This window comes from Oncorhynchus tshawytscha, linkage group LG26 (genome assembly GCF_018296145.1).
Source record: "Oncorhynchus tshawytscha isolate Ot180627B linkage group LG26, Otsh_v2.0, whole genome shotgun sequence".
Classification (NCBI taxonomy): Eukaryota; Metazoa; Chordata; class Actinopteri; order Salmoniformes; family Salmonidae; genus Oncorhynchus; species Oncorhynchus tshawytscha.
In genome coordinates this window covers 37646920-37674284 of record NC_056454.1, presented here as the reverse complement: position 1 = coordinate 37674284, position 27365 = coordinate 37646920, and the positions used below count along the sequence as shown (strand labels likewise).

At 42.4% G+C, this 27365-nt stretch overlaps 1 protein-coding gene across 6 annotated transcripts in view; it reads left to right on the top strand.

The window, feature by feature from the left end:
• LOC112224859 (semaphorin-5B) overlaps positions 1-27102 on the top strand; it is a 289959-nt gene extending 262857 nt beyond the window's left edge. For 2 of the 6 annotated variants that reach the window (XM_042306577.1, XM_042306578.1), the window contains 7 exons: positions 1598-1810; positions 3690-3860; positions 15642-15716; positions 16142-16279; positions 18878-18922; positions 19605-19822; positions 23760-27102. In XM_042306577.1, the coding sequence (XP_042162511.1) occupies positions 1598-1810; positions 3690-3860; positions 15642-15716; positions 16142-16279; positions 18878-18922; positions 19605-19822; positions 23760-23930 (1031 nt within the window). In that variant the 3' untranslated portion in view covers positions 23931-27102. The remainder of the gene's footprint in view (positions 1-1597; positions 1811-3689; positions 3861-15641; positions 15717-16141; positions 16280-18877; positions 18923-19604; positions 19823-23759) is intronic. The other 4 variants (XM_042306579.1, XM_042306582.1, XM_042306580.1 and 1 more) reach the window with 4 other exon arrangements.
• Positions 27103-27365: the final 263 nt, after the last annotated feature.

Genomic DNA, 27365 nt, shown 5'->3' with positions numbered 1-27365 from the left:
AATGAGTCTGTCATAGCGGATGTAAGCAATGTCCCCACGGTCTCTGGCAGCTTTCATGGCTGGGATCAGTTCTTTCCTCTTCTGGCACACAGCTTCAGGATAGTTCTCATTGAGGAAGATATATGTTCCCCTCATGTTCTTGGCTCTTTTCAGAACAGCTACCTTGTCCTAGAACCTCAGGATCTTGACCACTATCGGCCTGGGTCTATCACCTGGGCTGGTGGTGGGTTTTCCAGTCCTGTGGGCGCGCTCCATCTCAATCTTCCTGTGGTCCATCTTCAATTTCTCAGAAATCATTTCCCTCACTCTGTCCTCAGGGGGTGGCAGGGTATCCTAGTCGTAAGAGCGTTGGACTAGTAACCTGAAGGTTGCAAGTTCAAATCCCTGAACTGACAAGGCACAAATCTGTCGTTCTGCCACTGAACAGGCAGTTAACCCACTGTTCCTAGGCTGTCATTGAAACTAAGAATTTGTTCTTAACTTACTTGCCTAGTTAAGTAAAGGTCAAAAATATTTTTTAAAAGGTCTCATGTGGAGATTCTGCAATTCTTTCCACAACTATGTTGTTCTGCCTTGATTGTCCCTCAAAACTGATTTATCTGTCATTGTTATCACAGAACTGACGTCCTCTCTCAATGACTTACAGATTGCTGTCGTCTTGCTGTTCTCCTGTTTTAACTCATCGAGCTGACCCTGGGAGAACTGCAAACTGTTCTGCAGGTCCTGTACCTTTCTGGTCAGGTCATCCATTCTTTATTAGTAGAATTCACGAGTATTTGGACAAAACATTTGAAGCTATTTTCTTGTTGCTGTAACAACTGCTTGTAGGTCTCTTTTTGTTAGTTAAAAAAATCCTTCACGTGTGATGGAGAGACACCACTATCCTCAACGGTACTCCCGCCGGCTTTGGTCTTTGTCATGGTAGCTAGCAACTTAGGTTACGTTGTTACTCCTCGCAGTTCCAGACAGGGAAGGTCACAGGGAAGATTCAAAACAACAAACAGGTGGGATCTAGACCGCCACAAACCCTTGACAATCCACGGTCCCAGCCACAATGGCTAACCACGTTGCGGGCTGCGTTCAAGAAAACCTCACTAGCTTGATAATCGGCTAGCTAGCAGCTAGGCTAGCTGCAATGCCAAATAGCTCCGCAGACCAGTCCTTGGTCGGCAGGATCACTGGAAAGAGACCAGAAGTCCCAGCAACTGACGCCAACTGCTTCTTAGTCCAAACTAAGAAGCTAGGTAGCTACCAATAACTTTCCAATACACTTATAAACAACAAACTTTCCAAACAAACAAAACCTAGCTCTTCCTCGTTCCACGTTCAACAGGAGGTGACGTGTATTGGGGAACAGGAGAAGAGGGGGACAAGAGAATAGGGTGACAAGAGGACAGGAGGACCATAGGACAGGAGGACAGCAATTGGTCCCCTGGCCTGGTCTCAGTAATCTGTCCACTGTATGTGTGAGCTATTCCATAGACATATTATAACATATACTGCTACCGTAGTACTCTATGACCAGTGTAATGTAGAAGTAGATGTGATCAAGTGTATTGAGTAGACCAGTAACCTGTGTATTAACCCTTTCCTATAGCTCTGGTGGAGGACCTCCTGAGGACCCCTGTGGTACGAGTGGCGGGCTCCGGCTGGTCATCATGGGAGACGTGGTCCACCTGCTCCCAGGACTGTGCCAAAGGGTACCGTACCCGCAAGCGCACCTGTGCCACGCCAGAGGGCAAGGTTGCCCCCCCAGCCTGCAGGGGTTCGCCCGTAGAGTACCAAGACTGCAACTCTCAGGCCTGCCCAGGTAAAGGGGAAAGAACACAAGCACACACACAAGCACACATCCACAAACACACTGTTATGCACTGTTGCCTATTGGGACAGTCTTCAGTCTGGCAGGTACAGTGGGGCAAAAAAGTATTTAGTCAGCCACCAATTGTGCAAGTTCTCCCACTTAAAAAGATGAGAGAGGCCTGTAATTTTCATCATAGGTACACTTCAACTATGACAGACGAAATGAGAAAAAAAATCCAGAAAATCACATTGTAGGATTTTTTATGAATTTATTTGCAAATTATGGTGGAAAATAAGTATTTGGTCACCTACAAACAAGCAAGATTTCTGGCTCTCACAGACCTGTAACTTCTTCTTTAAGAGGCTCCTCTGTCCTCCACTTGTTACCTCTATGATGAAAATTACAGGCCTCTCTCATCTTTTTAAGTGGGAGAAATTGCACAATTGGTGGCTGACTAAATACTTTTTTGCCCCAATGTGTACACACACGCACACATACACGCATGCACACACTGCTCCCATAACTACAAACTATTATCTATAGTTGTGGTTGGCATAATACACAATTTAACACACAGCACCAGGGGAGAGACATGTATGCTAATGCTAATGCCAGTCCTCTAAAGTAATGCTAAGGGAATCATTAATTAGCTAATGGCTAGCATGGCAGTGGAGCAGAACCCTGCTAAGCCGAGTCCTTGGTTTCAGTAGCTGAGTCAGTTCAGTGTTTGAACTAAAGCACCTCATCATTACCATAATCATGCAGTTGACCTGCTTTAACTGGAGGTAACTGCACCTCGTCTCAGCTCAACCCAGCTCTGATCTTAACACTCATGTAAATGGAATGTGGACAGACTGACTGACTGTATGAATGTTTTATGTTTGGTGAATCACTGATGAACACATCTCTTGAGTGTATATTTAATGACTGGTCACTGGCCATTACTACCTACATATGTTTACTGGCTGTGTATGCCAGCCTGTTATCCTCTGTCTCTGAATGATGTACCATGAATCAGCCTGCCATCTCTCTGTGCCTCTGAAAGTTGTATATTATGTGACTTTGGGAGGGGGGGATACCTGATTGACAGAAAGAGAGAGAGAGAGAGAGAGAGAGGGAGATTGAGAGAAAGAGGGACAATGACTCAGAGAGAGATATTCGTACTGATTGAGAGAAAGAGGGACAAAGAGAGGGGAAAGGGAGACAGTTAAAGAAAATGGATTTGACAAGAGTGAGATGGAGGTGGAGAGAGTTAGAGAGAAATGTCTGTAACGAGAACTGGTCCGGTTTGATCTAACGTTATCATACATCCTCAAGGCTTCTGTTTATTCTCTCTATTTTATTCTTTCTCCATGATGACCCTCCCAGTCCCGTCACAATGCACTCCCAGTTGCCAGACAGTCAGAGCAGTTTGAGGCAACCAAAGCAGGCATGCCACATTTCACTGCCCCTACTGTCTAATCCACTGAAGTAAATTGAGTTGTCTGGAGCAGAGAGACGAGGGCTCCAGGTCAACCCCAGCTCACTCACCTCTCTCCACTCATCACTCACTCTCTCAGCTCAAACACTGTCATACAGGAGGGAAGACTGACTGCAACTGCCAATGTGTGAGGAAATGACAACACACTAAATACTATAGAAGGGTTTTAAGCACAGGGTAGTTGTTCTGATGAGTCTTACTCACAGACATGGATAGAGACCATGGGCAGCAGGAGTCTTAGTTGTTTTCTAATAGGCTAATCAATCTGGTCTTCTAGGTAGACTTTATGTGTGTCTGTTGCAGCTAGAAGAGGATAGCATTTCATATGTTGATTTTTGCCTAGTTGGCAATGAAAGAGGTATCTGACCTTGCTTGCGTGTTTTTGTGTGTGTGTGTTTTCCCATCTAGTGAGTGGAGCCTGGTCCTGTTGGTCGTCTTGGTCTCAGTGTTCGGTACCCTGTGGTGGAGGGCACTATCAGCGTACCCGCTCCTGTAACAACCCCAGCCCTGTCAACGGAGGAGATATCTGTATTGGCCTACACACTGAGGAAGCGTTGTGCAACACACACACCTGTGACGGTAAGGCAAAGACACACACACATCCATCAGAGTCGCAGGCTTTCCTGTTCTTTACATGAATGAATGAATTACATGCTATTTCCATGTCAAATTGCCAGTTGGCGGCCCATCCCTTATGGTATTAATTGACAAATAAACAAACATTACAATAATTCACTGTGGTAATTAAATCATAATTCTTCTTCTGGTGTTCTCTGCATTGCGCATCGCATAAAGACTGGAAAAATGTAAGGTAAAAATCACTACATAATAGTAAATAAGGTTATCCAAACAATAACTACATCCCTAGAGCAGTTAAATAATATACATACACACTGTATATAAACACATACACACTGTATATATACACATACACACTATATATATATACACATACACACTGTATATATACATAAACACACATACAGTTGAAGTTTACATACACCTTATCCAAATACATTTTAACTCAGTTTTTTACCATTCCTGACATTTAATCCTAGTAAAAATGTCCTGTCTTAGGTCAGTTAGGATCACCACTTTATTTTAAGAATGTGAAATGTCAGAATAATAGTAGAGAGAAAGATTTATTTCCTCTTTAATTTCTTTCATCACATTCCCAGTGGGTCAGAAGTTTATATACACTCAATTGGTATTTGGTAGCATTGCTTTTAAATTGTTTAACTTGGGTCAAACGTTTCAGGTAGCCTTCCACAGGCTTCCCACAATAAATTGGGTGAATTTTGGCCCATTCCTCCTGACAGAGCTGGTGTAACTGAGTCAGGTTTGTAGGCCTCCTTACTCGCACACTTTTTCAGTTCTGCCCACAAATGTTCTATAGGATTGAGGTCAGGGCTTTGTGATGGCCACTCCAATACCTTGACTTTGTTGTCCTTAAGCCATTTTGCCACGACTTTGGAAGTATGCTTGGGGTCATTGTCCATTTGGAAAACCCATTTGCAACCAATTTGCTTCAATATATCCACAAAATGTTCCTACCTCATGATGCCATCTATTTTGTGAAGTGCACCAGTCCCTCCTGCAGCAAAGCACCTCCACAACATGATGCTGCCACCCCCGTGCTTCACGGTTGGGATGGTGTTCTTTGCTTGCAAGCCTCTCCCTTTTTCCTCCAAACATAACGATGGCCATCATGGCCAAACAGTTCAATTTTTGTTTCAACAGACTAGAGAACATTTCTTCAAAAAGTACAATCTTTGTCCCCGTGTGCAGTTGCAAACCGTAGTCTGGCTTTTTCATTATGGTTTTGGAGCAGTGGCTTCTTTCTTGCTGAGTGGCCTTTCAGGTTATGTCGATATAGGACTCGTTTTACTGTGGACACAGATTTTTTTGTACCTGTTTCCTCCAGCATCTTCACGAGGTCCTGTTGTTCTGGGATTTATTTGCACTTTTCGCACCAAAGTACGTTCATCTCTAGGAGAACGTGTCTCCTTCATGAGCGGTATGACGGCTGCATGGTCCCATGGGGTTTATACTTGCATACTATTGTTTATACAGATGAACGTGGTACCTTCAGGCGTTTGGAAATTGCTCCCAAGGATGAGCAATTTTTTTCTGAGGTCTTGGCTGATTTCTTTTGATTTTCCCATGATGTCAAGCAAAGAGTCACTGAGTTTGAAGGTATGCCTTGAAATTCATCCACAGGTACACCTCCAATTGACTCAAATTATGTAAATTAGCTTATCTGAAGCTTCTAAAGCCATGACATCATTTTCTGGAATTTTCCAAGCTGTTTAAAGGCACAGTCAACTTAGTGTATGTAAACTTCTGACTCACTGGAATTGTGATACAGTGAATTATAAGTGAAATAATCTGTCTGTAAACAATTGTTGGAACAATGACTTGTGTCATGCACAAAGTAGACGTCTTTACCGACTTGCCAAAACTACAGTTTGTTAGCGAGAAATGTGTGGAGTGGTTGAAAAACGAGTTTAATTGAACCCAACCTAAGTGTATGTAAACTTCCGACTTCAACTGTACATACATACATAACATATACAGATAAATAAATACAGCAAAAAAATAAGAAGGTATTTGAACCCAGTCTGGCTCATAGAGAAGATTAAGATGGAAGACAAGCCTATACACAATCTATATACACACATACCATTTACCACATAGAAGATTCATATGGGAGACAAGCCTATACACAATCTATATACACACATACCATTTACCACATAGAAGATTCATATGGGAGACAAGCCTATACACAATCTATATACACACATACCATTTACCACATAGAAGATTCATATGGGAGACAAGCCTATACACAATCTATATACACACATACCATTTACCACATAGAAGATTCATATGGGAGACAAGCCTATACACAATCTATATACACACATACCATTTACCACATAGAAGATTCATATGGGAGACAAGCCTATACACAATCTATATACACACATACCATTTACCACATAGAAGATTCATATGGGAGACAAGCCTATACACAATCTATATACACACATACCATTTACCACATAGAAGATTCATATGGGAGACAAGCCTATACACAATCTATATACACACATACCATTTACCACATAGAAGATTCATATGGGAGACAAGCCTATACACAATCTATATACACACATACCATTTACCACATAGAAGATTCATATGGGAGACAAGCCTATACACAATCTATATACACACATACCATTTACCACATAGAAGATTCATATGGGAGACAAGCCTATACACAATCTATATACACACATACCATTTACCACATAGAAGATTCATATGGGAGACAAGCCTATACACAATCTATATACACACATACCATTTACCACATAGAAGATTCATATGGGAGACAAGCCTATACACAATCTATATACACACATACCATTTACCACATAGAAGATTCATATGGGAGACAAGCCTATACACAATCTATATACACACATACCATTTACCACATAGAAGATTCATATGGGAGACAAGCCTATACACAATCTATATACACACATACCATTTACCACATAGAAGATTCATATGGGAGACAAGCCTATACACAATCTATATACACACATACCATTTACCACATAGAAGATTCATATGGGAGACAAGCCTATACACAATCTATATACACACATACCATTTACCACATAGAAGATTCATATGGGAGACAAGCCTATACACAATCTATATACACACATACCATTTACCACATAGAAGATTCATATGGGAGACAAGCCTATACACAATCTATATACACACATACCATTTACCACATAGAAGATTCATATGGGAGACAAGCCTATACACAATCTATATACACACATACCATTTACCACATAGAAGATTCATATGGGAGACAAGCCTATACACAATCTATATACACACATACCATTTACCACATAGAAGATTCATATGGGAGACAAGCCTATACACAATCTATATACACACATACCATTTACCACATAGAAGATTCATATGGGAGACAAGCCTATACACAATCTATATACACACATACCATTTACCACATAGAAGATTCATATGGGAGACAAGCCTATACACAATCTATATACACACATACCATTTACCACATAGAAGATTCATATGGGAGACAAGCCTATACACAATCTATATACACACATACCATTTACCACATAGAAGATTCATATGGGAGACAAGCCTATACACAATCTATATACACACATACCATTTACCACATAGAAGATTCATATGGGAGACAAGCCTATACACAATCTATATACACACATACCATTTACCACATAGAAGATTCATATGGGAGACAAGCCTATACACAATCTATATACACACATACCATTTACCACATAGAAGATTCATATGGGAGACAAGCCTATACACAATCTATATACACACATACCATTTACCACATAGAAGATTCATATGGGAGACAAGCCTATACACAATCTATATACACACATACCATTTACCACATAGAAGATTCATATGGGAGACAAGCCTATACACAATCTATATACACACATACCATTTACCACATAGAAGATTCATATGGGAGACAAGCCTATACACAATCTATATACACACATACCATTTACCACATAGAAGATTCATATGGGAGACAAGCCTATACACAATCTATATACACACATACCATTTACCACATAGAAGATTCATATGGGAGACAAGCCTATACACAATCTATATACACACATACCATTTACCACATAGAAGATTCATATGGGAGACAAGCCTATACACAATCTATATACACACATACCATTTACCACATAGAAGATTCATATGGGAGACAAGCCTATACACAATCTATATACACACATACCATTTACCACATAGAAGATTCATATGGGAGACAAGCCTATACACAATCTATATACACACATACCATTTACCACATAGAAGATTCATATGGGAGACAAGCCTATACACAATCTATATACACACATACCATTTACCACATAGAAGATTCATATGGGAGACAAGCCTATACACAATCTATATACACACATACCATTTACCACATAGAAGATTCATATGGGAGACAAGCCTATACACAATCTATATACACACATACCATTTACCACATAGAAGATTCATATGGGAGACAAGCCTATACACAATCTATATACACACATACCATTTACCACATAGAAGATTCATATGGGAGACAAGCCTATACACAATCTATATACACACATACCATTTACCACATAGAAGATTCATATGGGAGACAAGCCTATACACAATCTATATACACACATACCATTTACCACATAGAAGATTCATATGGGAGACAAGCCTATACACAATCTATATACACACATACCATTTACCACATAGAAGATTCATATGGGAGACAAGCCTATACACAATCTATATACACACATACCATTTACCACATAGAAGATTCATATGGGAGACAAGCCTATACACAATCTATATACACACATACCATTTACCACATAGAAGATTCATATGGGAGACAAGCCTATACACAATCTATATACACACATACCATTTACCACATAGAAGATTCATATGGGAGACAAGCCTATACACAATCTATATACACACATACCATTTACCACATAGAAGATTCATATGGGAGACAAGCCTATACACAATCTATATACACACATACCATTTACCACATAGAAGATTCATATGGGAGACAAGCCTATACACAATCTATATACACACATACCATTTACCACATAGAAGATTCATATGGGAGACAAGCCTATACACAATCTATATACACACATACCATTTACCACATAGAAGATTCATATGGGAGACAAGCCTATACACAATCTATATACACACATACCATTTACCACATAGAAGATTCATATGGGAGACAAGCCTATACACAATCTATATACACACATACCATTTACCACATAGAAGATTCATATGGGAGACAAGCCTATACACAATCTATATACACACATACCATTTACCACATAGAAGATTCATATGGGAGACAAGCCTATACACAATCTATATACACACATACCATTTACCACATAGAAGATTCATATGGGAGACAAGCCTATACACAATCTATATACACACATACCATTTACCACATAGAAGATTCATATGGGAGACAAGCCTATACACAATCTATATACACACATACCATTTACCACATAGAAGATTCATATGGGAGACAAGCCTATACACAATCTATATACACACATACCATTTACCACATAGAAGATTCATATGGGAGACAAGCCTATACACAATCTATATACACACATACCATTTACCACATAGAAGATTCATATGGGAGACAAGCCTATACACAATCTATATACACACATACCATTTACCACATAGAAGATTCATATGGGAGACAAGCCTATACACAATCTATATACACACATACCATTTACCACATAGAAGATTCATATGGGAGACAAGCCTATACACAATCTATATACACACATACCATTTACCACATAGAAGATTCATATGGGAGACAAGCCTATACACAATCTATATACACACATACCATTTACCACATAGAAGATTCATATGGGAGACAAGCCTATACACAATCTATATACACACATACCATTTACCACATAGAAGATTCATATGGGAGACAAGCCTATACACAATCTATATACACACATACCATTTACCACATAGAAGATTCATATGGGAGACAAGCCTATACACAATCTATATACACACATACCATTTACCACATAGAAGATTCATATGGGAGACAAGCCTATACACAATCTATATACACACATACCATTTACCACATAGAAGATTCATATGGGAGACAAGCCTATACACAATCTATATACACACATACCATTTACCACATAGAAGATTCATATGGGAGACAAGCCTATACACAATCTATATACACACATACCATTTACCACATAGAAGATTCATATGGGAGACAAGCCTATACACAATCTATATACACACATACCATTTACCACATAGAAGATTCATATGGGAGACAAGCCTATACACAATCTATATACACACATACCATTTACCACATAGAAGATTCATATGGGAGACAAGCCTATACACAATCTTTACCACATATTCACACAATCTACATACCATTTACCACATAGAAGATTCATATGGGAGACAAGCCTATACACAATCTATATACACACATACCATTTACCACATAGAAGATTCATATGGGAGACAAGCCTATACACAATCTATATACACACATACCATTTACCACATAGAAGATTCATATGGGAGACAAGCCTATACACAATCTATATACACACATACCATTTACCACATAGAAGATTCATATGGGAGACAAGCCTATACACAATCTATATACACACATACCATTTACCACATAGAAGATTCATATGGGAGACAAGCCTATACACAATCTATATACACACATACCATTTACCACATAGAAGATTCATATGGGAGACAAGCCTATACACAATCTATATACACACATACCATTTACCACATAGAAGATTCATATGGGAGACAAGCCTATACACAATCTATATACACACATACCATTTACCACATAGAAGATTCATATGGGAGACAAGCCTATACACAATCTATATACACACATACCATTTACCACATAGAAGATTCATATGGGAGACAAGCCTATACACAATCTATATACACACATATCATTTACCACATAGAAGCTAAACGTTGTTTTTTACAATTTCATTATAGGTAGCACTTTTTATTTTATTCCAGGCTTTATATAAATATTCCACAATCGGAAGTACACAATGGACAAAACACAATTCAGTTTCTCCTCATCACTCAGCCACATAATGCCAGGGTATATCTGGTGGTCTGTCTTGTTGTCACTCAGCCACATAATGCCAGGGTATATCTGGTGGTCTGTCTCCTCATCACTCAGCCACATAATGACAGGGTATATCTGGTGGTCTGTCTCCTCATCACTCAGCCACATAATGCCAGGGTATATCTGGTGGTCTGTCTCCTCATCACTCAGCCACATAATACCAGGGTATATCTGGTGGTCTGTCTTGTCGTCACTCAGCCACATAATGCCAGGGTATATCTGGTGGTCTGTCTTGTCGTCACTCAGCCACATAATGCCAGGGTATATCTGGTGGTCTGTCTCCTCATCACTCAGCCACATAATGACAGGGTATATCTGGTGGTCTGTCTCCTCATCACTCAGCCACATAATGACAGGGTATATCTGGTGGTCTGTCTCCTCGTCACTCAGCCACATAATGCCAGGGTATATCTGGTGGTCTGTCTCCTCATCGCTCAGCCACATAATGCCAGGGTATATCTGGTGGTCTGTCTCCTCGTCACTCAGCCACATAATGACAGGGTATATCTGGTGGTCTGTCTCCTCGTCACTCAGCCACATAATGCCAGGGTATATCTGGTGGTCTGTCTCCTCGTCACTCAGCCACATAATGCCAGGGTATATCTGGTGGTCTGTCTCCTCGTCACTCAGCCACATAATGCCAGGGTATATCTGGTGGTCTGTCTCCTCATCACTCAGCCACATAATGCCAGGGTATATCTGGTGGTCTGTCTCCTCGTCACTCAGCCACATAATGCCAGGGTATATCTGGTGGTCTGTCTCCACGTCACTCAGCCACATAATGACAGGGTATATCTGGTGGTCTGTCTCCTCGTCACTCAGCCACATAATGCCAGGGTATATCTGGTGGTCTGTCTCCTCGTCACTCAGCCACATAATGCCAGTGTATATCTGGTGGTCTGTCTCCACGTCACTCAGCCACATAATGACAGGGTATATCTGGTGGTCTGTCTCCTCATCACTCTGCCACATAATGCCAGGGTATATCTGGTGGTCTGTCTCCACGTCACTCAGCCACATAATGACAGGGTATATCTGGTGGTCTGTCTCCTCGTCACTCAGCCACATAATGCCAGGGTATATCTGGTGGTCTGTCTCGTCATCACTCTGCCACATAATGCCAGGGTATATCTGGTGGTCTGTCTCCTCATCACTCAGCCACATAATGCCAGGGTATATCTGGTGGTCTGTCTCCTCGTCACTCAGCCACATAATGCCAGGGTATATCTGGTGGTCTGTCTCCTCATCACTCAGCCACATAATGCCAGGGTATATCTGGTGGTCTGTCTCCTCGTCACTCAGCCACATAATGCCAGGGTATATCTGGTGGTCTGTCTCCACGTCACTCAGCCACATAATGACAGGGTATATCTGGTGGTCTGTCTCCTCGTCACTCAGCCACATAATGCCAGGGTATATCTGGTGGTCTGTCTCCTCGTCACTCAGCCACATAATGCCAGTGTATATCTGGTGGTCTGTCTCCACGTCACTCAGCCACATAATGACAGGGTATATCTGGTGGTCTGTCTCCTCATCACTCTGCCACATAATGCCAGGGTATATCTGGTGGTCTGTCTCCACGTCACTCAGCCACATAATGACAGGGTATATCTGGTGGTCTGTCTCCTCGTCACTCAGCCACATAATGCCAGGGTATATCTGGTGGTCTGTCTCCTCGTCACTCAGCCACATAATGACAGGGTATATCTGGTGGTCTGTCTCCTCGTCACTCAGCCACATAATGCCAGGGTATATCTGGTGGTCTGTCTCCTCGTCACTCAGCCACATAATGCCATGGTATATCTGGTGGTCTGTCTCCTCATCACTCAGCCACATAATGCCAGGGTATATCTGGTGGTCTGTCTCCTCGTCACTCAGCCACATAATGACAGGGTATATCTGGTGGTCTGTCTCCTCGTCACTCAGCCACATAATGCCAGGGTATATCTGGTGGTCTGTCTCCTCGTCACTCAGCCACATAATGCCATGGTATATCTGGTGGTCTGTCTCCTCATCACTCAGCCACATAATGACAGGGTATATCTGGTGGTCTGTCTCCTCGTCACTCAGCCACATAATGCCAGGGTATATCTGGTGGTCTGTCTCCTCGTCACTCAGCCACATAATGCCATGGTATATCTGGTGTGCTTTCTGGAATAAGAACAGTTGCATATCGTGGTAGGAAGGGCAATAGAGGATCAAATTAGTTTCATTTTCTATTTCTTAGTGGTCACAATAGTTGCATAGTCTTTCCTAATCAATGCATTGCAAGCCTATCGTGATAATTGCTCACTGATCAATACTGTGCCAGTCAGCACCTTGTTATGTCACTCCAGAGAAGGGTGTGAAAGAGGTGCATATTGGGAAACGGAGTTCCCATGCCTATTCCCTGCTGTGCTGGGAGGCAGCCCAATTGTGTCTGATAGTGTACCTTGTTGCCCAATAATGTGTGACGATGTGACATGTATACTGTCTATCTAACCAGGCCCTCTGCTCTGTGTAGTGTCTCTGTGTAGTGTCTCTGTTTCCTATAGGACTCTGTAATATGTGTGAGCCAGCTATTGCTAATCCTGGACTGGGTAGAAAGTTACTCTCAGACATTCCTCTGAATAAGCCCACAGCCTTAATGAGAGACAAGACTAAATCTAATCTCTTGTCTAAAGAGTTTGTCTGATTCCTATCCTAATCCATTCTTTATTTTCCAGCAAACTGGCCAGTGTCACTATTTATTGTGTTCCTGCTGCGGCTTCCAGTGTGTGTGTGTCTGTGTGTTTACGTGATAACTATACTTGCGGGGACCAGAAGTCCCCACAAGAATAGGAAATGAAAACATTTACTGGGACATTTTGTTGGTCCCCACAAGAATAGTAAATGAAAACATTTACTGGGACATTTTTTGGTCTCCACAAGAATAGTAAATGAAAACCTTTTTACCAACTGGGGACATTTTGTTGGTCCCCACAAGGTCAAATGCTATTTCTAGGGGGTTCAGAGTTAAGGTTAGAATTAGTGTTAGGGTTATAATTAGGTTTAGGTTAGGAGTTAGTGTTAGGGTTAGGTTTAGGGTTAGGGTTAAGTTTTCCGGTTGAGGTTAAGGTTAGCGTTAGAGTACGGGTTAGGGAAAAAAGGATTTTGAGTTGGACTGAGCTGTGTGTCCCCACAAAGTGTGTGTGTGTGTGTGTGTGTGTGTGTGTGTGTGTGTGTGTGTGTGTGTCTGGCAAACTGTCATTCATATTTAATTAGACCAGCAGTCAGTCAGTGGAAACTGAGTTCTCCCTGATGGTAATTAAAGACACGGAAGGGAATTGGTTTCTGTCTTTTACTTGAGTTGCGTCCCAAATGGCTATTCACTATTCCCTGGTCAAAATATATAGGGAAGGCTTCCTGGGTGGCACAGCGGTCAAAAGCACAGCACCGCAGTGCTGAGGCACCGCTACAGCCTGGGATTCGATCTGCAAGCTGACTCCGGTTGTCAGTCGAACTGTGGATCCTCTGACACATTGGTGCGGCTGACACTCGGGTTAAGAGAGCAGGGTGATAAGAAGTAGGAGGCCAGGTGGGTCATGTTTCAGAGGACGCATGACTCCACCTTCGCCTCTCCCGAGCCCAATGAGGTGTTTCAGAGATGAGCCAAGGGACCTAATTTCAGGGAGAAAATGCTTGTGGCCATATCACCCTGAACACGCCTGTTCAGGGTCAGTCCTGGTTAGTACTGGGACTGGAGACCGCCTGGGAATACCAGGTGCCGTAAGCCTCAAAAAATAACAAATATATAGGAAACAGGGTGCCATTTGGGATGCAAACAACCCTTTTCATCTGGTTAATGTTCTCTTTTGATGTAGGGCTAACACTTCCCATTAGCTGTCTGTCTGTCTGTCTGTCTGTCTGTCTGTCTGTCTGTCTGTCTGTCTGTCTGTCTGTCTGTCTGTCTGTCTGTCTGTCTGTCTGTCTGTCTGTCTGTCTGTCTGTCTGTCTGTCTGTCTGTCTGTCTGTCTGTCTGTCTGTCTGTCTGTCTGTCTGTCTGTCTGTCTGTCTGTCTGTCTGTCTGTCTGTCTGTCTGTCTGTCTGTCTGTCCCTGCTTGTGTCCACAGTTTGCCATGCTAATGTCTTGTCCTCATCTGTCTCCTGCTTCGATACATTTACCAACAGGCAGGACATTGGTCATCTATTCCCTATAGATACAGTGAACCTCCAATTAGCCGAAAAACCTTGTGTCTGTCAGTCCCCGGCCTATCTGATGGCCTTGTCAGAGATGGCTTGATTAAATAGATTGTGCTAACTAATGAAGGACAGGAGGGTGTGTGTGTGTGTGTGTGTGTGTGTGTGTCCATATTAGTACAGCCTCAAGAGTCGCAAGGACACCAACTCCCTGTGAGGCTGTCCTAATATGGATGCTGTACCGTGAGGGTTGTGTTGTGTTGTGTTGTTCATTGTAGACTGGTGTGGGGAGATCAGAGAGCACGAGGAGCAGCTTCGGCAGCCTGTGACTGAAAGGCTGACTGATAGGAGAGGTAAACAAAATGGCAGCCATCATTCATTGGGTGAATGGCTTTTGGCATCACGGGTTGGAAACACGGGAGAGGGGGAGAGGTTTCTGGGAGAGGGTCTTTCCTGTTTACTGTACACAGGCGCCTGTCGCCTGGGAAACATGGCTAACACTTGGCTCTTGACGAAAACATCTTGGCTATGCACTAAACAAACTATGGGTTTGCTTTCTCAAAACAGTTTACCTCACAACCACTTGGGTTTCTTTGTATATGGCTAGGGTTGTTAGGGTTGTTTGTGGCTGTGCTGTGGTGGGGCTAGTTTGTTTGTTTTCATGCGCTTGGGTGGTCAAGTTGGGTTCCAGGCATTTTAGGAATGCAGTGGTTACCTCAACTCAGAGTGAATCTTTGGTCATTTGTCTGTGTACTGACGTTTGTGTGTGTGTGCGCAGGCGGCTGGATGGCCTGGTCTCTGTGGTCAGCATGTGATGACGTAGGGCTGCAGGTACGCAGCCGGGTCTGTGGGGCTCAAGGCGCCGCCCCCTGTGTGGGAAACAGCACTGAGCACAGGGACTGCAACGAGATTCCAGGTGAGCCATACACACTTTCATCATATATGTCATCATCATCTTCACCACCAACATCATCATCATAACCGTTATCATTTTCATCATCATCGCCATCGTTCATAATCATCACTATCATCATTATCATAACCGTTATCATGATCATCATCCTGATCATCGCCATCGTTCATAATCATCAATATCATCATTATCATAACCGTTATCATGATCATCATCATCACCATTTAATTAATTAATTCACCTTTATTTAACCAGGTAGGCCAGATGAGAACAAGTTCTCATTTACGACTGTGACCTGGCCAAGATAAAGCAAAGCAGTGCGACACAAACAACAACACAGAGTTACACATGGAATAAACAAACGTACAGTCAATAACACAATAGAAAAGTCTATATACTGTACAGTGTGTGCAAATGAAGTAAGATTAGGGAGGTAAGGCAATAAATAGGCCATAGTGGCGAATAGGCCATAGTGGCGGGCAGGTGGAGGCAGCGATCGGTTGAAGAGCATGCATTTAGTTTTACTTGCATTTAAGAGCAGTTGGAGGCCACGGAAGGAGAGTTGTAATGGCATTGAAGTGCATCTGGAGGTTTGTTAACACAGTGTACAAAGAAGGGCCAGAAGTATACAGAATGGTGTCGTCTGCATAGAGGTGGATCAGAGAATCACCAGCAGCAAGAGCGACATCATTAATGTATACAGAGAAAAGAGTCGGCCCGAGAATTGAACCCTATGGCACCCCATAGAGACTGCCAGAGGTCCAGACAACAGGCCCTCCGATTTGACACACTGAACTCTGTCTGATAAGTCGTTGGTGAACCAGGCGAAGCAGTCATTTGAGAAACCAAGGTTGTTGAGTCTGGCGATAAGAATGGGGGGATAATCACTCTGAGATAATAACCACTCTGAGATAATAACCACTCTGAGATAATAATCGCTCTGAGATAATAACCACTCTGAGATAATAACCACTCTGAGATAATAACCACTCTGAGATAATAACCGCCCTGAGATAATAACCACTCTGAGATAATAACCACTCTGAGATAATAACCACTCTGAGATAATAACCACTCTGAGATAATAAATAATAACCACTCTGAGATAATAACCACTCTGAGATAATAATCACTCTGAGATAATAATCACTCTGAGATAATAACCACTCTGAGATAATAACCACTCTGAGATAATAACCACTCTGAGATATTAACCACTCTGAGATAATAACCACTCTGAGATAATAACCACTCTGAGATAATAACCACTCTGAGATAATAACCACTCTGAGATAATAACCACTCTGAGATAATAACCACTCTGAGATAATAACCACTCTGAGATAAGACGCATCATACACATAGGGACAGTTTTTGGACACAGATTAAGTCTAATACAATACAAAAAAGCATGGATATTCTCTATTGAAAGTGCTTTTTAGTCCATCCATGACAAGACTTAATCCGTGTCCGGGAACCCCCCCCACCCCCACCCCGCTGCTACTTCTATGGACATTTCTTTAGGATTATTATTGTTTAATTCACACCTGCAGTGTTGGAGCTCAGAGATTAAGTATTTCACTGTACACTACAACTACATCTGCGACCCTGTGCATGTGGCTAAGTCAAACATCTAATCAAATTTTCCCCACCAGAATAAGATCTTCTATCTTAATTTGTGCTAATGAAGTCTATGTAAATCAGGCTTCTTAGAGTGCTCCTCTGATGAGGAGGCTGTTTCCTTTCTTTGACTTTTAACAGAGTAATGGTCTTTCTGTCCCTGGCTACCAGAGACAAGACAGATGCAATTAGCATCCCAAAAAGGCACCCTATACAGTGCACTACTTTTAACCAGAGCCCTATAGACGGGTAAGCGGTCAACATCATGAAAATGATGTGTGCGCCTCAAAGGCCGAGTCTTGTTATGGTTCTGGGTGGCCAGATAGCTAGCAACAATGACAAGAAACGGAGGGTGGGACAAGAGCTCATTGTGTAACTGTATTCATGTTTTCAATAAACATTGGAAACCAAATATAGTTGACTTGCTATCAACAATCTAATCCCACCATTTCTAAACAACCAACCCGTGTATGTGTCCTGGTCATGAGTATCCAACTATATAGGGAATAGGGTACCATTTGGGACGCGGTCCAAATCACATCTAATTTCATTGCAATTTCGGAGGAGGCGTTGGAAATCGTAAGGTCACTGGGATGGCGTGTGACACTCGCTCAGCCGAAATTGCCCCAAAATGTAATCATAGGATGGCCACATCTCAATTAAAAACACACACCCTCCTCTTCCCTCCTCTCCCTCCTGATGAATGACTTTAAGTGTCGGTCAAACATCATAGAAGCTAGTCTACACAACAATCCCAACTGTCTGAAGTTTTCATTAGTGTTTCATGATGTATGTTTATTTGTGTGTACTGTGTACTGTATACTGTGTGTACTGTTCTGCAAGTACCATCTACCAGTTCAAATCACTCTGAACTCTTGGATGGTTTCCAGATATTTCTGTGCATGGTGAGAATGTGCATGTGCTGGTAGCTGACTGTTTGTCTGTCTCTGCATGTCTGTCTGTGTGTGTGTTGTGTTGCAGTGATTCTCCCTGCGTCTGGCTTTGATAAGGACCAGCAATGCAGAGGTAAGTGGATTAACAACCACCTACAGTACGTGTGAATGCGTGTGTGTGTGTGTGTGTATGTGTGTGTGTTCCATGAATCCTTTCATTCAGTCAGCAGGAGGTAATAGGAGCGCTGTAGGTACACCCCCCCTCTCCTCTTCCCCTCCTCTACTTTAATCTACCTTTAGGGGGATGCCACCATGTCTGTTTTGAAACCATGGTGATGCTGCACAAGCCTTTGAACCAATCATCAGAAGTGGAATATGCATGAGGGGGGATGGCCATTATAATAAAGTGTAGGAACCATGCTGGGAAGGGTAATGGTTTCAAGGCTGTGCCGCCATTCCATTGGACAGCTTCCAGGTTTGTGACGGCAGGAGCACTGAGGAGGAGGAGCTTGATTCCCTTGAATGAACCACCATTTTACTAGCCTGGTCCCCAATATGTTTGTGCTGTCTTGCCAACTCCTGAGGTCATTGTCAATAAGAGTTGGCAAGACAGAACAAACAGATATGTGACCAGGCTACCACTTTGCTGCAATACAATATGTGAAGGAGGATGAGGAAAGAAAGAAAGAGTTATGATGAGAGAACGAAAACGACAGATAACAGACACCGATAATTGAGACAGACTAGAGATCATGACGAGACTAGACATCATGACTGACCTCCTCCCATCTGTCTGCTTTGTTGTTTTTGCACAGCTTTCACCTCTCTGCACCTGATAGCCACAGGCGTGTCTTGTTTCCTGGGGGCGGGCCTTCTGTCCTTCCTGGTCTATGTGTACTGCCAGCACTTCCACAAGCCCTCGCAGGAGTCTGCCGTCATACACCCAACCACACCCAACCACCTCAACTACAAGGGCAACACCACACCAAAGAACGAGAAGTACACGCCCATGGAGTTCAAGGTATTGTCACAGGTACAGTATACAAGGGTTGTCACTCATGCAGATACACACGTGGATAGATACACACAGACATGCATATACACACACAACAGGCCTGAGTCCTCTGCATGCAGACACACATGCATAAACACACACACATCCACTGTTGTTTTACTAACCTTGTGAGGACACACAATTGATTCCCATTCCAAATCCTAGTTTTCCTAACCCTAACCCTAGCCCTAACCCTGACCCTAACCTTAACCCCAAAACTTAACTTTAACCCTAAACCTAACCTTTAACTCCTAAACCTAATTCTAACCCTAACCCTAAACCCCCTGGAAATCGCCTTTTTCTTTGTGGGGGCTTGCAAAATGTCCCAAGTTGGTCAGAAAATGTTCAGTTTACTGGGACTTCTGTTCTCCACAAGTATAATTAAACATGTCCACACACACAGACATGTAGGATTTTTAATGAATTTATTTGCAAATTATGGTGGAAAATAAGTATTTGGTCACCTACAAACAAGCAAGATTTCTGGCTCTCACAGACCTGTAACTTCTTCTTTAAGAGGCTCCTCTGTCCTCCACTCGTTACCTGTATTAATGGCACCTGTTTGAACTTGTTATCAGTATAAAAGACACCCGTCCACAACCTCAAACAGTCACACTCCAAACTCCACTATGGACAAGACCAAAGAGCTGTCAAAGGACACCAGAAACAAAATTGTAGACCTGCACCAGGCTGGGAAGACTGAATCTGCAATAGGTAAGCAGCTTGGTTTGAAGAAATCAACTGTGGGAGCAATTATTAGGAAATGGAAGACATACAAGACCACTGATAATCTCCCTCGATCTGGGGCTTCACGCAAGATCTCACCCTGTGGGGTCAAAATGATCACAATAATGGTGAGCAAAAATCCCAGAACCACACGGGGGGACCTAGTGAATGACCTGCAGAGAGCTGGGACCAAAGTAACAAAGCCTACCATCAGTAACACACTACACCGCCAGGGACTCAAATCCTGCAGTGCCAGACGTGTCCCCCTGCTTAAGCCAGTACATGTCCAGGCCCGTCTGAAGTTTGCTAGAGAGCATTTGGATGATCCAGAAGAAGATTGGGAGAATGTCATATGGTCAGATGAAACCAAAATATAACTTTTTGGTAAAAACTCAACTCGTCGTGTTTGGAGGACAAAGAATGCTGAGTTGCATCCAAAGAACACCATACCTACTGTGAAGCATGGGGGTGGAAACATCGTGCTTTGGGGCTGTTTTTCTGCAAAGGGACTGGGGCCATGAATGGGGCCATGTATCGTGAGATTTTGAATGAAAACCTCCTTCCATCTGCAAGGGCATTGAAGATGAAATGTGGCTGGGTCTTTCAGCATGACAATGATCCCAAACACACCGCCCGGGCAACGAAGGAGTGGCTTCGTAAGAAGCATTTCAAGGTCCTGGAGTGGCCTAGCCGGTCTCCAGATCTCAACCCCATAGAAAATCTTTGGAGGGAGTTGAAAGTCCGTGTTGCCCAGCAACAGCCCCAAAACATCACTGCTCTAGAGGAGATCTGCATGGATGAATGGGCCAAAATACCAGCAACAGTGTGTTAAAACCTTGTGAAGACTTACAGAAAACATTTGACCTCTGTCATTGCCAACAAAGGGTATATAACAAAGTATTGAGATAAACTTTTGTTATTGACCAAATACTTATTTTCCACCATAATTTGCAAATAAATTCATAAAAAATCCTACAATGTGATTTTCTGGGTTTTTTCTCTCATTTTGTCTGTCATTGTTGAAGTGTACCTATGATGAAAATTACAGGCCTCTCTCATCTTTTTAAGTGGGAGAACTTGCACAATTGGTGGCTGACTAAATACTTTTTTGCCCAACTGTATACACACAGACATGTACACACACAGACATGTACACACAGACATGTACACACACAGACATGTACACACACAGACATGTACACACACAGACATGTACACACACAGACATGTACACACACACAGACAGACATGTACACACACAGACATATTTTTTTTCTTTATTTAACTAGGCAAGTCAGTTAAGAACAAATTCTTATTTTCAATGACGGCCTAGGAACAGTGGGTAAACTGCCTGTTCAGGGGCAGAACGACAGAATTGTACTTTGTCAGCTCGGGGGTTTGAACTTGCAACCTTCTGGTTCCTTGTACAACGCTCTAACCACTAGACATATACACACACAGACATATGCACACACAGACATATACACACACAGACATATACACACACAGACATATACACACACAGACATGCACAATTGTCTGCGTAGCAAAGAGATGCTGTAAGACCAGCCATTCATATGGCTTTGAGAAGATTTTCCTTATGTTTAGGGTTCTTTCATTATATGAGGATGAGTAATAGTGAGAGCTCAGAACTCTTATCTGTCTTCACCTGGTTTCCTTACTCCATGGTGTCTTGTGTCTCTGCCTGATCATAGCCTCAGTCCTTATTATTGGACCCCGTTGGGCTGTTATAGCAACTGACTCCCGCTGCTGTCTATAATGCTGAACCATCATCTCTTGAGAAAGCATCAGCCAAAACATTGAGGTTGGCTCAGCTATATTAAATTCAATAATAAATGTAAAGTCAAGCTGCACCTGCCTGCCCCACCTTTCCTCACTCTTGGACCTAACACCTGCGTGTGCCTATGAGCCACCTTCTGACCCCATCGATCCGTCCCACTGTGGCATTGCCCTTCATACGTACGTCAGGGTTTAGCCTTAGGACCAAGGTCATGATCCACCTAGTATACATAGTTCCATATTATTCTTCCCCCTAATTAGTCAAGTACTGTGCTAGGACAGTCTATCTCAGATGATGGTTGTTGCTTCTCAGAAGGACACATGATTGTTTTTCTAAAGCTGCCAGCCGCCAGCTGGGTGAGTGATGTGTTGTGGTGCAGTAGTTGAGGCTGGGTTCTAATACCTGGCACTGATGATCAGAGCCATACAGTGAGAGCAGAGGCTTAATAGAATAAGTATGGATAGGCAGGTTTCATACCACAGGTAGCTAGCTAACTATTAGCCTGGCATCTTAACTGATTTTGCTATGTTTAACCTGTGAGCACAGCATTCAGTCTGGTTTAACCAGGTTAGCTAGCTAGAGCCACTCACTCAACCTGAGAACTACTGCGGTTATCATTGGTCTTTCTTCACAGGCCCTCACCGCCCTCCTCCAGGGCGTTTCAAAATGGCTGACGTTGTTGTGCATTTCACTGATTCTGGAACCCAATTACAGAGCAGGGACCAGAGCTGTTAAGATAAATTACATTACTGAGCAGCCCTCCGTAGTGTTCCCTCCGTCGGCTTGTTGTGGCTTCTAGCAGCCGCAACCTGCCTGTAAAGTGCAAGTGCATTACATTAAGTGTGAGTCCCAAATGACACCCCATTGCCCATATAGTGCACTACTTTCCAAATGGGCCCTGGTCAAATGTAGTGCACTATAAAGGTAAAAGGGTTCCATTTTGAATGTACACTACAGTAAAAATGTATTTTGTGCTGTTTCCTCATTTAGAAGGACCTACTGTAATTTATTCATCCCTCTCATATTTGTTAATTGATTATGCTTGATTTATGGCTGATAAATCACATTTTGTTGAAGTTTTCTACCTTGCTTAAAGATGCACTTCCAGTACCCAGCACTGTAGCCCACTTTTCAACTTGTAAGAGTATAATATATGGATATTGCTCCTGTCTGAGTCATTGGTAAACTAAACCATCTGTTATGGTACTGTTATGAAACTCTTATGTCACTGTTATGCCTGTTTTCTCTACTCTTTCCACCTCACCCAGACATACACTAACAGTATGCTACACTTTACTGAACAGTACGTACCTTTTACACCCTCCAGTGTTTTCTGTCTAAGTTTGTAGCCACTGTCATCTGTTATGATTATCTTCTCTCCACTTCCAGACTCTGAACAAGAACAACCTGCTCCCAGACGAGAGGTCTAACTTCTACCCAACGCCCCTGCAGCAAACTAACGTTTACACTACCACCTACTACCCCACAGCGCTGGGCAAATTCGACTACAACAGGCCTGACTCCTCCCCTTCCCCTTGCAGGACCTATAATCACAGCTGAGACACACACCCCAAGGACCCCAGCCCCACCTACCTTATCCAGACTGAACTCCACCCCCATCGCCATGGTGACAAATGCCATGGTGACTGAACACAACCTAAGACCTGGATCTCATTTTTGCTCTCCTTTCCTTTATCCCATGGTATCGCCAAAATGGTGGGGTGTGTGTGTGTAAGGGTATACCTGGAACGTACTATCAGCACTCTGTAGGGGTGGATACAGTATGGATACTGATGCCTCCCCTAGACTCACTAACTAGAGCCAGGAACCTGATCCTGGTACTGGACATCACAGTGTCAACGTAGTGCTTTGATGGAGAGCTGAATGATGAACTCCATAAGACACTATAAGCTACAGTATGGATTTGGACAATGACTTATCCCTGTGGAACTTGACAACCTGATCGCCTTTCTGTGGGTGTTGTGCTATTCAGAGAGGCTAGAGGTGGCCTTAAGAGATACTCAAAATGGCCACATCTTCTCCTCTCTGGTCTGTCTGGTCACCTCTATGAATGAGTCTCTATGACACCAACATCCCCTCTGTCTGCAGCTTTTATCCCCATTCTAAACTCTGAATTCTCCCAACAACAAGTTACCGGGAACATCCCAACCGGCACATATCCTGGTGTCTGTCCTTGCTTCAGTGCGGTGGTTGCAAATCATGAGGAAACCAAAAAAATTACTAAATTAATTCAAGAGATCAGGAGGCCAATATCAGTTCTATTGTGTTTGGAGGTGGATGGATGAATGCACTCAGCTCACCTCATCACATGACATGAGGAGGACAAGAACCTGGGACTTCAGCTCTGCCATGTTTTGGGGTGGTACTAGAGGACCAGGGGAACAGAGGCACATCCATGGATGGCAGCGTGTGATCGGTTATGGACAAAACACTACCTATATTGGTCCACACAGATACAGACATACTCATTGCTGGATAGACTCTAGTTTTAATCTGCTTATGTCCAAACAAGGCCCCACACATCAGGCTGCCTAGCTGTGTTATGTAATGTATAGGTAGGCTTCCCAGGGAATGATCTGAACATGGGATAGAGATCTGAGGTGTCTGACTGAGAGAGTTGGAATCAGTTGACGGGATATAGTTGGTACAGCTTTGGGTTGCCTCGGGTGCCTGTCTGTATGCAACAGAGGGGATAATGTGGGGTCAGATTATATAAAGACTTCTAGAAGGGAATTCCCTTGATTCTAGAATGAAATGGATGCATTCTACTGAGCACTGTACCTACCTACTACCGCTCAGTGTGCAAAACTGGACTGCAACCGCATTTTGATATGCTATCATACAAGCTAGGATAATAAGCTAGTAGTGTGGCACCTTTTTTTAAGTGGTTATGTTATGAGGGAGGTTATTTGTTTAATGCTAGAGAGAGAGAGAACAGTAGTATAGGAGGAAAAGTTTTATTTCACAAATAATAGCTGATTCACTTTTTAGTTTCTCATCAGTTTCACATCACAAAATACATAATTTTTACATTTTTCAAAGCAGCTTAGTAGCCAATGTGTATCTGACATATTTTACAAATAAGAACAAAAAAATCAAACACAGATTCATGTAGAAGCAAATATAAGTCTGACTGTAGCAAATATTAATGGATCCCTCTCTTAACATTGCTAAATCATGCTTAGAAATACTGGTATGAGATTAATGTTTTGCTTGTATGTGTATGTTTGTTTGCTTTGTATGTGTATGTTTGCTTGCTTCGTATGTGTATGTTTGCTTGCTTCGTATGTGTATGTTTGCTTGCTTCGTATGTGTATGTTTGCTTGCTTCGTATGTGTATGCCTGTGAGCTTGAATGAGGAGAGGAACAGACAACTCTGTATGTATTTTGTACAATGTAAATGTAATGCTTTATTACATATGACTGTATATGACGGGATCTGTAAAGGACTATGTGCATTTTTTCACACATTATGATGATGGCACTCCTGACGTTCCGCTGGGTTTCTGTGTGTTCCACGTATAAGATGTTTAATCATTGTAAGTTTAAGGAGAGCTGCACGGTTCTCATGGGGAAGCTTGGATCATAAAGGAATTTGAGAAACACAACTGAGCTATATTTTCTTATTATGCCTGATGTTATGCTAATTCAGCAGCGATGCTTCTAGTTCCTCTCATAGAAATAGAAGGATTTTATTCTATCATTCTAATTCTATAGTTCCGCTATATGCACGAGAGCTCTATCTGTACATAAGAGACAGCCTTCGATCTGCAGACCATTAATGACATCTAAAGGTTAGTATAATGTAAATGTATATTATTGTATAGCTAACACTGTTTTTTGTTTTGTTTGTTTTGTTTGAAGCCTTATAGTTGTAAAAAAGTGCAGCAGCTATGTACACACCAACCATGGGGTTTGTAAGGGGATAGAGCTTTTCAATGTGACTGGTTGACTACGGCCTATACATCTTTTCCAGGGATGTATTCATTCCACCGATTCTGTTGCAAAATGTTTCGCAAACGGAATGAAACGAAGAGGGACGTACATGAATTTGTCCAATAAAAACTCTTGTTTTTCTCTTTTAGCTTTCCATTTGGGTCTTAAACGGTTTCCGTAATGAATACACAACAGCTGTTTTGTTACGTTGTGCAGATGTACAGTTTGGCTACATCTTGTGTAGTATCTTAGAGTAACAAAGACAGCCCATCGTTTTAGAGGCACTTGTGCCAGTTTAATACAGAATCAATGTCACCACCACAATAAAACATTTATAATTAAAAGACCTACCTTAATAAAACATGTAAAATAAGAACTTGATACAGCAAATGTACAACAAAGAGTTATGTAAATTAGATAAAAGTACTTCTGCTGTTTAGAGGACTTAAAGTAACACTTCCATCCTGTGGTTTTCCTTTTCCACACATGCCTCACCCACGTTTCTTGGGTTTGTAATTGGCTCCCCCTAAATGGTGACTCCCTCTAATTTGCTTCCCCTGGCCCTGTAGTCACTTTTGATTGGACAAGCTGGATGTCACATTGTGGAGCTCTGTCCCCTGATTGGCTCGGTGCCCTTCTATGCAACTGACCTGGTGGTACTGTTAGATATGTGACATAGACTGTAATCACTGCCTTTTAGACACTGTGAATTTTTTGGTACTCTATATTTTTGTATATTGTACATTATAAAGGATAATAAACCTTGATGCCAACATCACATGAGTCATTTTGTGTGTGTGTGTGTGTGTGTGTGTGTGTGTGTGTGTGTGTGTGTGTGTGTGTGTGTGTGTGTGTGTGTGTGTGTGTGTGTGTGTGTGTGTGTGTGTGTGTGTGTGTGTGTGTGTGTGTGTGTGTGTGTGTGTGTGTGTGTGTGTGTGTGTGTGTGTGTGTGTGTGTGTGTGTGTGTGTGTGTGTGTGTGTGTGTGCGCGCATGTACTCCATCACATCACCCCAGTGCAGCACCAGACGGAAAGCTCT